The sequence below is a fragment of the Pogoniulus pusillus genome, chromosome 6 (assembly GCF_015220805.1).
Source record: "Pogoniulus pusillus isolate bPogPus1 chromosome 6, bPogPus1.pri, whole genome shotgun sequence".
NCBI classification, from domain to species: domain Eukaryota; kingdom Metazoa; phylum Chordata; class Aves; order Piciformes; family Lybiidae; genus Pogoniulus; species Pogoniulus pusillus.
The window spans coordinates 4369195-4382380 of NC_087269.1; the positions used below are offsets into that span (position 1 = coordinate 4369195).

The 13186-nt window shown below is 49.6% G+C and overlaps 1 protein-coding gene across 2 annotated transcripts in view; it reads right to left on the minus strand.

The window, feature by feature from the left end:
• The window catches only part of GRK5 (G protein-coupled receptor kinase 5), a 76283-nt gene that overhangs the window by 10999 nt on the left and 52098 nt on the right, over nt 1-13186 (minus strand). For both annotated transcript variants that reach the window (XM_064144269.1, XM_064144270.1), the window contains 2 exons: nt 12982-13071; nt 10603-10811 (listed from right to left, as the gene is read on the minus strand). In XM_064144269.1, the coding sequence (XP_064000339.1) occupies nt 10603-10811; nt 12982-13071 (299 nt within the window). The remainder of the gene's footprint in view (nt 1-10602; nt 10812-12981; nt 13072-13186) is intronic.

Here is a 13186-nt window from a genome sequence, read left to right on the forward strand (position 1 = left end):
TCCAGCTGCCAGCCTGGCCCATGTCTGCATCCTCCAGCCACCAACATGGCCCATGTCTGCATCCTCCAGCTACCAGCCTGGCCCATGTCTGCATCCTCCAGCCACCAACATGGCCCATGTCTGCATCCTCCAGCTACCAGCATGACCCATGTCTGCATCCTCCAGCCACCAACATGGCCCATGTCTGCATCCTCCAGCTACCAGCATGACCCATGTCTGCATCCCCCAGCTGCCAGCCTGGCCCATGTCTGCATCCTCCAGCTGCCAGCCTGGCCCATGTCTGCATCCCCCAGCTGCCAGCCTGGCCCATATCTGCATCTTCCAGCCAGCCCTGAGCAAGTTTGGCTGAGGTCAAGTAGCCAGAAGACATGGTGAAGGGTTCTGGAGGACATAAGTCTTCTGCTCAGCTTTTTCTGCCTCAGCAGTAACAGCAGGAACAGCCAGAGGAGACCATATTGACTGAGAGATCATAGAATCAGTCAGGGTTGGAAGGGACCACAAGGATCATCTAGGGACATGATGTCCCATGGGCAGGGACACCTCACACTAGATCAGGCTATCTAGAGCCTCATTCAGCCTGGCCTTAAACACCTCCAGGGATGAGGCTTCCACCATCTCCTTAGGCAACCTGTTCCAGGCTCTCACCACCCTCATGCTGAATAACTTCTTCCTAACATCCAGGCTGAATCTACCCATTTCCAGCTTTGTTCCATTCCCCTCAGTCCTATCACTCCCTGACATCCTAAAAAATCCCTCCCCAGCTTTCTTGTAGCTCCCTTCAGATACTGAAAGACCACAATAAGGGCAGCTGGGAGCCTTCTCCTCTTCAGACTGAACAGCCTCAAGTCCCTCAGTCTCTCCTCACAGCAGAGCAGCTCCAGCCCTCTGATCACCCTCATGGTCCTTCTCTGGACACCTTCCAGCTCCTCCATATCCCTCTTGTCCCAGGGGCTCCAGAACTGGATGCAGTACTCCAGGTGGGGTCTCACCAGTGCAGAGCAGAGGGGCAGGATCACTTCCCTCACCCTGCTGCCCACACTGCTCTTGCTGCAGCCCAGGCTCTGGTTGCTCTCTGGACTGCAGGAGCACACTGCTGGCTCATATTAAGCTTTTCATCCACCAGCACCCCCAGGTCCCTCTTCTCAGGGCTGCTCTCAAGCCAGTCACTGCCCAGCCTATATTGGTGCTTGGGATTTCCTTTACCCAGAGGCAGGACCTTGCACTTGGAGATGGGGGAAAGCTGCTGGTTCTGATCATGACAGCAGCATCCAGGTAACAATATCCTTTCCTTCCTTGCAGTTTCCTCTGCCTCTACTGCTGTCTAGGTGGTGACATGCCAGGTCACCACAACTGTCTGGTTCATAAAAAGACCTGAAGAAAGATCTCTATGCCTTGCCATCCTCTGAGCCCATAGATTCATATCACACTGCACTGATCCACCCAGCCCATAGGTCTTTCCAGTCTTCCTCAGGGCACTTCTCTGGAGCTTGCTCTCCCTGGGTAGAAGGAAAGAGGGATGTTTCACTTTCAGATCTTTGGATGAGACTTTGAGCTTTGATGGGCTTGAGGCAAGTGTATTTTTGCAGTGGAGTTTTGTGGTGGTGGTTTTTTATGCCCCAGTCCGTCCTTGGGGGTCTTCAAGAAAAGCCTGGATGAGGCACTTAGTGCCATGGTCTGGTTGATTGGTTAGGGCTGGGTGCTAGGTTGGACTGGATGAGCTTGGAGGTCTCTTCCAACCTGGTTGATTCTATGATTGGACAGAGCCTGAGTGAAGAACATTGCTCTGGAATTTCCAATGCAGATCTGCTTTGCTCTATTGTGGTTGGGCAGAGAAGACAGAAGTTTTTTTCCTGATCTTATGTTCTCTGCTGAGACAATTTCCCTGGCAGGCAGGAAGAAGAATATGATGGACTGGATGATCTTGGAGGTCTCTTCCAACCTGGTTGATTCTATGAGTCTATGGAGGAGGCCTTGAGCGACCTGTTCTAGTGGGAAGTATCCCTGCCTATGGTGGTGGTGGTGGGGGGGGGGGGTTGGAATTGGATGATCTTTGAGGTCTCTTCCAACTTAAACCATTCTATGATTCCCTGATTCTCAGTTCTACCTCCTTACCACAATAGCTTTCACCTTGTAATTATTTCTGGTAATATACTTCAAGGATCACTAATGTGAAACTAATGATTGGACTTGATGATCTTGAAGGTCTTTTTCAACCTAAGAAATTCTGTGTAGAAGGACCAATTTTACTACCCATGGCTCTGATGTACTTCTGGAAATGACACCCAGAAGCTGTTTGGAACAGTGCTACTGAGGAGCAAGTTGTAGTAGGAATGAGTAGATTTGGACTTGCTCGCAGGTGATAGAGGAGACCTCTGCAATTTCTGCTCTACAGGTCAGCCATGAAGAGACAAAAGCTACTTTCCTGTCTGTGCAGGCAGTAATTCTGACTCTGGACAAAGTGGGAAGACCAAGCTCATCTGGGGATTTGCCCTCACCAGGATGTGAATGTTGGAAGCTGTTTGGAGTGTGTGGTCAGAGGATAGGGCAGTTGAGGACAGAAAAAGCCTCTCTGAGAATCCCTGGGCTCCTCCATGATAAACAAGGGAGTATTTGGTAAGCTCAGATGCAAGAGGGAAGTGTCTGGAGCATGAATGCAGTTGGTCATGGGTGGCTGGCCACTGCAGGCTGCAAGACACAAGAGGGAACAGGCCCCTGGGAATAGGCTGGGACTGAAAGACCACAGGGAAAAAAGAGGATCCTCCTGCAACACCCTGCTGAAGGGGAGCAGTCTCCTGCCTCTTGAGGAGAGTCCCAAGGGGTAAAAGAATAGGAACATTAATGAACTTGGTAAGCTGGAGCCAGCTCCAGAGGTGGCAACAGGTGAAACCAGACACTTCTCCTGCCTTCTGTTGTGGATCTCAAAAGATAGAATGGATTAGGATATTTTCCAGAAGGGAAAGTCCTTTCTTTCTCCAAGCAATAATGAGCCTTGTACCATTTCCTGCAGCCCCATCAGCTTGCTGCAGTCTGCATAATGGCCTGAAATATGCATCTCATTTGGGGAATCTGACCAGGAAAAGAAAAGGGAAATAACAACTGTATGTTTTGATTCATCTCTACACTTCTGCTTAATTCAGTTTCAAAGGCTGTATGTAATATGAGAACAGAACAAAAGCAACTACATCAGGCTGATGACAAGCCCCCCCTGGGACAGCAGTGCAAGTGACCCAATCAAACATAATTTAAGTGTCATTCTACAGCCAAAGCCTATGGAGAATTCACAGAGCTTCAGATTTGAAGATGGTTTAGGCCATGCTGGAGTGTGTTCAGAGAAGGGCCACAAGGATGATCAGAGGGATGGGGCACCTCTCCTGCGAGGACAGACTGAAAGAGTTGGGGCTGTTCAGTCTGGAGAAGAGGAGTGCAAGGTGACCTTATTGTGGCCTCCCAGGATCTGAAGGAGGCCTACAAAAACGCTGGGGAGGGACTTTTTAGGCTCTCAGGGAGTGACAGGATTAGGGGGAATGGAGCAAAGCTGGAGATGGGCAGGTTCAGGCTGGATGTGAGGAGGAAGTTGTTAAGCACAAGAGCAGTGAGAGCCTGGAATGGGTTGCCCAGGGAGGTGGTTGAGGTCTCATCCCTGGAGATCACAGTATCACAGTATCATCAGGGTTGGAAGAGACCTCACAGATCATCAAGTCCAACCCTTTACCACAGAGCTCAAGGCCAGACCATGGCACCAAGTGCCACGTCCAACCTTGCCTTGAAGTGCCCCAGGGACGGTGACTCCACCACCTCCCCGGGCAGCCCATTCCAGTGTCCAATGACTCTCTCAGTGAAGAACTTTCTCCTCACCTCCAGCCTAAATCTCCCCTGGCACAGCCTGAGGCTGTGTCCTCTTGTTCTGGCGCTGGCCACCTGAGAGAAGAGAGCAACCTCCTCCTGGCCACAACCACCCCTCAGGTAGTTGTAGACAGCAATAAGGTCCAAGTTTCAGTCCAAGCTGGATGAGGCTGTGGGCAGCCTGCTCTAGGGTAGGGTGTCCCTGCCCATAGCAGGGGGGGTTGGAGCTGGCTGACCCTTGTGGTCCCTTCCAACCCTGACTGAGTCTATGATTCTATGACAGGCTCCAGGTGGCACTGGATTAGTGCAAGTGAGGGCAGGATTGAGTCCCCAGAGCAAAGCATGACTAGAACAGGACTTTCAGATAAGAGCCCTGAGCAGCAGTGGTGAGGTTACATTAAGATCTTTTTCTTGGGATAAAGAACTCTCATACTTTCACGCCACTCATTTCGCTCCCTCCAGGGACTGAAACTCTGTAATGTCTGAGTCTTTTTCCACCACTTTGTTTTTGCTTCCTTTACAAAGAGAAACAACTGTTGTGGGGGTTGCTAAAAAAAGCCAGCAGCCCCCGAGGCACTGTGTTATTTATCTTCATGTGATCAGTCAGTTCATATCCAGATCATATCACCTAATAAATAACTCCAACTCCTAAGATGTTAGTCCTGCAATTACAGGAGAAAGGGAAACTTGCTGTAGGGTGAAAGTGCAAAAAAAGAAAGAAGTTGCTGCTCATCAAAGGAGAAAAGGGGGATGGTAAAAGCACTTCCATTGACTGAGCTATCAAATAATCTGGAGAGGGCTGAGAGGAGATTTCAGCCATGTGTATAAATATCTGAGGGGCGTTGAGTGGCTGGGACCAAGCTCTTTTCAGTGCTCAGCAGCAATAAGACAAGGAGCAACAGCTACAAACTGGAACAGAGAAGGTTTCAGCTCAACATGTGGAGAAAATTCCTTAGAGTGAGTGAGACAGAGCCCCGGAGCAGGCTGCCCAGAGATGACACCAAGCTAGGAGCAGGTTTTGATCTGTTGGAAGGTAGGAGAGCCCTGCAGAGGGACCTAGAAAGGCTGGATGGGTGGGCAGAGGCCAATGGGATGAGATTTAACAAGGCCAAGTGCAGGGTTCTGCACTTTGAATCATAAAATCATAGAATCACAGAGTCAACCAGGTTGGAAGAGACCTCCAAGATCATCCACTCCAACCTAGCATCCAGCCCCATTCCGTTCAACCAGACCATGGCACTAAGTGCCCCATCCAGGCTTTACTTGAACACCTCCAGGGATGGTGACTCCACCACCTCCCTGGGCAGCCCATTCCAATGCCAATCACTCTCTCTGCCAACAACTTCCTCCTCACATCCAGCCTAGACCTCCCCTGGCACAACATGAGACTGTGTCCCCTTGTTCTGTTGCTGGTTGCCTGGCAGAAGAGACCAACCCCACCTGGCTACAGCCTCCCTTCAGGTAGTTGTAGACAGCAATGAGGTCTGCCCTGAGCCTCCTCTTCTCCAGGCTGCACACCCCCAGCTCCCTCAGCCTCTCCTCACAGGGTTTGTGTTCCAGGCCCCTCACCAGCTTTGTCACCCTTCTCTGGACACCTTCCAGCACCTCAACATCTCTCCTGAATTGAGTGGCCCAGAACTGGACACAGCACTCAAGGTGTGGCCTGCCCAGTGCTGAGTGCAGGAAGCAGCAGTGCAGACAGCCTGTGGCAAAGGCAGGCAGAGAAGACACTGACAAGAGTGACAGAAGAGCACAGCAACATGGGCTCAGCCAGTACTGCTGACATGAACACACTTCAAGTCACATCTCTGGATGCAAGATTGCACTTGTCAGGCAAAACATGCATGCACATCAGTGAAGCACAAGGCACAACAACAACGACCAGGGAGCATTTCCTAGAATGATGGGATGCTTTTTTCACAGGAATAAACACACCACAAAGCAGTTATGCTATATGGGAACTATGGGTTGGGGAGCTTCCCAGAAAGCCAGCTGCCCCTGTTCCTAATTATTTATTATTCATCTCCATTTCAGTCCAAACCAAGAGTTGATTTATGGGAAAATGACTTAACAAAACGAAACGTGGAAGTGTAGGATGGGTAATGATGAATGGGAGCTATGATAGCTGCCTGCAAAAATGCAAAGGGCATGAAGGTCCAGGAGGGAAAAGCTGATGTGGGGTGACAGTACAGGGTTTTCACATGAGTCAATTGACAAGGGCAATATATTTCCTGGTGGAAATGCTGTTAGCTCAGGGAGGAAGAGATGAAGAGAAGGTTAGGAGGCATGGTGGAAAATATGTGGTTTTTCACTCCTGTCCTGAAGAGTCCACTACAGGAGAGAATCATAGAATCAACCAGGTTGGAAGAGACCTCCAAGATCATCCAGGCCAACCTAGCACCCAGCCCTAGCCAGTCAACCAGACCATGGCACTAAGTGCCTCATCCAGGCTTTGCTTGAAGACCTCCAGGCACAGCGACTCCACCACCTCCCTGGGCAGCCCATTCCAATGCCAATCACTCTCTCTGCCAACAACTTCCTCCTAATATCCAGCCTAGACCTCCCCTGGCACAACTTGAGACTGTGTCCCCTTGTTCTGTCCCTGGTTGCATGGCAGAAGAGACCAACCCCACCTGGCTACAGCCTCCCTTCAGATAGTTGCAGACAGCAATGAGGTCACCCCTGAGCCTCCTCTTCTCCAGGCTGCACACCCCCAGCTCCCTCAGCCTCTCCTCATAGGGTTTGTGTTCCAGGCCCCTCACCAGCTTTGCTACCCTTCTCTGGACACCTTCCAGCACCTCAACATCTCTCTTGAATTGAGGGGCCCAGAACTGGACACAGGACTCAAGGCATGGCCTGACCAGTGCTGAGCCTCCTCATAAAATCCTTTTATGTGGGATCTTTGTGAAGGCTCAGATTTGTGTACTGAATGGATTTGTGTACTGAAACTGCAGTTTACAGCTCTGGAGCCCTCAACACAGGAAGGATGTTGAGGAGCAGGTCCAGAGGAGGGCCATAAAAGTGATCAGGAAGGTTGGAGCAGCTCTGCTCTGAGGACAAGATGAGGGAGCTGGAGTCATTCAGCCTTGAAATGAGGAGGCTCCAAGGGAAACCTAATAGCAGCCTGCCAGTACCTGAAGGGGCTACAAGAAGGATGGAAAGAGACAGTTTACAAAGGCCTGAAGGGATAGGATGAGGGACAATGGCTTCAAACTAGAGCAGAGCAGATTTAGATTGGATGTTAGGAACAAGTTCTGCACCATGAGGGTAGTGAAACTCTGCAACAGGTTTCCCAGGGGGGTGGTTGAGGCTCCATGTTTGGAGGTATTCAAGGTCAGGTGGGACAGGGCTCTGGGCAACCTGATCTGAGGACTGCAGAGGAAGTTGGACTGGATGACCTTTGGAGGTCCCTTCCAACTCAGACCATTCTGTGATTCTGTGTGATTCTGTGAAACTGAGGTGTTCAAGCAAGGCCTGTATGAGGCACTTAGTGCCATGGTCTAGATGACTGGCTAGGGCTGGGTGCTAGGTTGGAGTGGATGATCTTGGAGGTCTCTTCCAAGCTGGTTGATTCTATGATTCTATTCTAAGATGGGTACCTAATTATCAGGTTTCTGTTTCCTTGTTAAAATGCTGATACAAAGCAACAAAGCTCAGTTTGCATTCTGAAGAACAAAAAGAATTAGAGAAAATATATTTGAATAATAATCTTTTTTTTTTTAATGTAACTTGGTTAAACAAATGACTTTTGGATGGAAAACCACAAATGCCATCATGATATCAGAAGGAAACCTCTTCCAGCCTTAGGGCATAGTAATTCTAATGGACTAATGCTCAAAAATCCCAAGGTTATGTTTGGATCCATTAAGAGTTTGTACAAACCACCTAAATAAATATGCACTCTGATTGGATAGACAGGCAGTCATGAGCAAAGTGTCAGGAATGACTTCCATATAGTTAGAATAATAGAATCATAGAATCAACCAGGTTGGAAGAGACCTCCAAGATCATCCAGTCCAACCTAGCACCCAGCCCTATCCAGTCAACTAGACCATGGCACTAAGTGCCTCATCCAGTCTTTTCTTGAAGACCCCGAGGGATGGTGCCTCCACCACCTCCCTGGGCAGCCCATTCCAATGGGAACTCACTCCCTCTGTGAAGAACTTCTTCCTAATATCCAGCCTATACCACCCATGGCTTCCTGAGGCAAGGGAATGGACTATACAACCTCCTAAGATCCCTGATGCCTTGAGTCATAGAATCATAGAATCACGAAATCAGTCAGGGTTGGAAGGGACCACAAGGATCAGCCAGCTCCAACCCTCCTGCCATGGGCAGGGACACCCTACCCTAGATCAGGCTGCCCACAGCCTCAGCCAGCTTGGACTGAAACACCTCCAGCCATGGGGCCTCAACCACCTCCCTGGGCAACCCATTCCAGCCTCTCACCACTCTCATGCTCAACAACTTCCTCCTCACATCCAGCCTGAACCTACCCATCTCCAGCTTTGCTCCATTCCCCCCAGACCTGTCACTCCCTCATAGCCTGAAAAGTCCCTCCCCAGCTTTTTTGTAGGCCCCTTTCAGATGCTGGAAGGCCACAAGAAGGTCACCTGGGAGCCTCCTCTTCTCTAGACTGAGCAGCCCCAACTCTTTCAGTCTGTCCTCATAGCAGAGCTGCTGCAGCCCTCTGAGTATCCTCCTGGCCCTTCTCTGGACACATTCCAGCACCTCCACATCCCTCTTGTAATGAGGGCTCCAGACCTGGATGCAGTACTCCAAGTGGGGTCTCAGCAGAGCAGAGAGGGAGAATCACCTCCCTGGCCCTGCTGGCCACACTTCTCCTGCTGCAGCCCAGCATTTGGTTGTCCTTCTGGGCTGCAAGTGCACACTGCTGGCTCATGCTGAGCTTCTCATCCACCAGCACCCCAAGTCCCTCTCCTCAGGGCTGCTCTCCAGCCAGTCACTGCCCAGCCTGTTTCTGTGCCAATGGCTTGAAGATGGAAATGACCACTGCAGTATAATGTCTTCCAATGGATGTGGCATTGCCAGCACTGTCCCACCCAGGGTATGTGTAATTCCTCTCAGCTTTAAGTTCACAGACTCACAGGATCACAGAATGGCCAGGGCTGGAAGGGACCTCCAAAGCTCCTCCAACCCAACCCCTCTGCCAAAGCAGTATCACCTAGACCAGATCACACAGGAACATATCCAGGCAGGTTTTGGATATCTCCAGAGAGGGAGACTCCATAGCCCCTCTGGGCAGCCAGTTCTCATGGGCTTGGCTGTTTCCAAAGTACACCTTCAGTCCATTATGTTTCACCTGCCTGCAGCTGCCTCCAAAACAAGCACTAAGAATGCAGCTTTTGTCTCACAGCATTTTCATTGCGTGCTAACAACAGGATGCACACAAAAGCTCTGTCGCTCCAGCAGATGCTGCTCCTCACCTGGTGGGAGCTGAGATGCTACTAGAAGAGAGCTGGCAGGCTGCTGAGCACATTAAATGGCCTACAGGAATCTGTGGCTGTGCTAGATCCTCCCACACCAACCTCACTGGGGGCTCTGCATCGCAGATTAAGGGCACCGAATGGCCGAGAGTATCTATCAGGAGTGATGTAAGTTAATGACCACCCCTGGGATTCAGCAGTGAGTTGGTGCACTGTGAGTTAATGACTTCCAGGCATGAGACTTGGCAATATTACCACTCTTATTTTGCAAGGAGGTTTCAGTGTCTCTTCATGAAGCCAGCCAACCAGAACGCTGTTGGTCTGCTGTTTGCTTGCCTGTTGCACAAGATGCTGGTGAAAATCACAGTATCACAGTATCACAGTATCATCAGGGTTGGAAGAGACCTCACAGATCATCAAGTCCAACCCTTTACCACAGAGCTCAAGGCTAGACCATGGCACCAAGTGCCATGTCCAACCTGCTGACCTTTCTCTCCCTCCATTCTTTTTTCTACCAGCATACACAGCTATGCCATTGTCTCCAAGGCAGACTTCACTCTTAGCAAACAACATCAAGAAAAGGAAAGAAAAGGCCACATCCCCTTCCAAAGGACAATCCAGCCTTCTAAAGATGGATGTTGACAGGACATTCATGAGTTCAGACACGGCTCTGAGATTTCTCAGAGGGTTTGAGGATTTCCATTGTCAGACACAGCTATTGTGCTACCAAAATGACTCCCAGCTGAAAGAGTGAGAAAACATTTTAAAGGACAGCTCAACAGTATTAAAAAAAGCTGGATAGCCTGGCACCCTGAGGGGAAGAGCTGCTCACAAAGTTAGTGAGGTGGGGTGGGACAACATTTGAGTGTCACAATAATTTCGTTGCATAATCTGTGTCCTGCTTCCCCCCAGCTCTCACCAAAAAAACAATGGAAGCGTGGGGGTTTGCAGTCCTTTGCAGGAGACAATCACAGCCTTGCATCACCAGCTCTCTTTTCTTGTTTTCTACCAGATTATAAAAGACAGAAATGCATTCCTGACTGCAAACTAACACTCGAAGTCTCACAAGAATAGATAACTGCTCCCTTGGCTTTAAAGCTTTGGAGAGGGCTCAAGATGACCGTGATGGATCCCACGGAGAAGCAAGCCCAAACAAACACAGTTTGAATGAAAAGAGAATGGAGTCATCCCACCAACAGCTGAACCTGGTTAGTCTTCGTCTCTGCAGCCCCTCTGTGGTCCTGGTCCTGCTCAAGCTGTGCCAGCCACAGCTTGCTACCCGAGCTGCCACGCTGGCCTTTCAGCCCCTTACCATTTTACAGATGGATTTGGCCTCCTCAGAAAACTTATGGGAGTACACTTCTTCTGTCTCCAGCACTCTTCTGTCCACTTCTTCCCTCTTCACTTTCTCTTTCCTCCCACGAAACGGCGATTGCCCAGCAATCATTTCATAAATGAGACAGCCCAGCCCCCAGTAGTCAGGGCTGAGAGTGTATCTCTGGTTGTTCAACACCTCTGGAGCTGTGGAGAGGAAAGAGACATCCTGGGCAAATGCTTGACTTTTTACATAGGCTAAACCTCTACATCTCTAGAAGTTTCAGAGAATCATAGAATGGTCTGGGTTGAGAAGGGACCTCCCAAGGTCATCCAGTCCAGCCCCCTCTGCGGTCAGCAGGGATGTCCTCAACTAGATCAGCTTGCCCAGAGCCCTCTCCAGCCTCATAGAATCATAGAATCAACCAGGTTGGAAGAGATCTCCAAGATCATTCAGTCCAACCTAGCACCCAGCCCTAGCCAGTCAACTAGACCATGGCACTAAGTGCCTCATCCAGGCTTTGCTTCAAGACCTCCAGGGACGGTGCCTCCACCACCTCCCTGGGCAGCCCATTCCAATGGGAATTCACTCTCTCTGTGAAGAACTTCCTCCTAACATCCAGCCTATGAGGCCTCAATCACCTCCCTGGGCAACCTGTTGCAGTGTTCCACCACCTTCATGACAAAGAACTTGTACCTACCATCCATACACTCATCCTAACAGACTCTTCTCTAGTTTGAAGCCATTGCCCCCATCCTATCCCTTCAGGCCTTTGCAAACAGTCCCTCTCCATCCTTCTTGTAGCCCCCTTCAAGCATTGGCAGGCTGCTATTAGGTCTCCCTGGAGCCTCCTCTTCTCCAGGCTCAACAACCCCAGCTCCCTCAGGCTGTCTTTGTAGCAGAGGTGCTGCAATCCCCTGATCATTTTCATGGCCCTCCTCTGAACCTGCTCCATCAGGGTCACTGTAGTGACTGAACAGACATGCACAGGGGATGGTTGGTAAAACACAACCATATCTCCCAGGTTTTACTGACTGTGGAACAAGCACTGTTGATTATAGAAATGGCATCATAGAAGCTGTTACATGCCCTTTTTTTTTGCTCTGTGTGCCATGTGTGTGTGCTGTCTTCTGACCTCTTTATCAAGTCAGACCAATTCAAACAAGCAAGCAAACCAACCCACAAAAAGTTGAAGCTAAGTATTAAGCAGAGGCCTAATCTTAAGAGTCCTTCCAGATTCAGACCTGACAGTTGATTGGCTTGATTTTCATTAAAGCCTCCACATGGTGTAAGAGTGCCTTACACCAGCTAGCCTCTCTGCAGTCAAATCAGCATGAACAGCACCCAGTTCTGGAGCCTCTGTTACAAGGAGGATATGGAGGTGCTGGAGTGCATCCAGAGAAGGGCCACGAGGATGATTAGAGGCTGAAGCTGCTCTGCTGTGAGGAGAGACTGAGGGATTTGAGGCTGTTCAGTCTGGAAAAGAGAGGGCTCTGAGGAGCCCTTAATGTGGCCCTCCAGTATGTGAAGGGGGCTACAGGAAAGCTGCTGAGTGACTTCTTAGGGTATCAGGTGGTGATAGGACTAGGGGGAATGGAGCAAAAATAGATGTGTGTAGAATCAGATTGAATGTTAGGAGGAAGTTCTTCAGCATGAGGGTGGTGAGACACTGGAACAGGTTGCCCAAGGAGGTGGTGGAAGCCTCATCCCTGGAGGTTTTTAAGGGCAGGCTGGATGTGGCTCTGAGCAACCCAATCTACAGTGAGGTGTCCCTGCCCCTGGCAGGGGAATTGGAACTAGGTGATCCTTGAGGTCCCTTCCAGCCCTGACAATTCTGTGATTCTAATTTTTATACCAAGAAATATGCCCACCCAGAGAATGCATGAAAATAATTACACTGAATTTACTAAACAGGGTTAGTTAAACCAGGGAGTCCATCACCAAAGCACAAATCTCTGCTCTTTGTTTGTGTGGCCTCCCCTTGCATAGCAAAGTACTCAAGATGACCTTGGTCAGCACAACCATGGGTGCAAACTTACCCCATTTCATCAGAAACACATAAATACCTTTTAGCTGTTGTGCAAAGGAGCAAGAAGAAAGAAACCTTTCTTTTAGCACCCTTCTCCAATAAATCTACACTGAAATCACAACTGTCCCAGTTCTTGTCTCCTCTTTCAATTTTCTTTTCTGATTTAGGGTTAGTAGCTGCTGTGGTCCATCCCTTTGCCACTTTTCACTGCCACACGACTCCTGGCTTGAGTTGCTGCAGGGAAGTGGACCCAGATGAATGTGGGTCCACTCTTTCATAAGCTTAAATAGCAGAAGGACCTCTAAAACTCAACAGATTGTCAAAGAGATGAGCTAGTGAGGACTTACCCATATACCCTACTGTTCCTACTCTTCCACGGATGGATTCACCCTCAGGGATTTTAACAGCTAGACCCAAATCAGATATTCTAATATGGCCTGGAAGGGAAAAAGAAACAAAGCAACACAAAACATATTTATATATAGAATAATAGGACCCAAATTAGTCTAAAAGCTCATCTGTTGTCATTGCTACATTGCTACTCCTGCAACT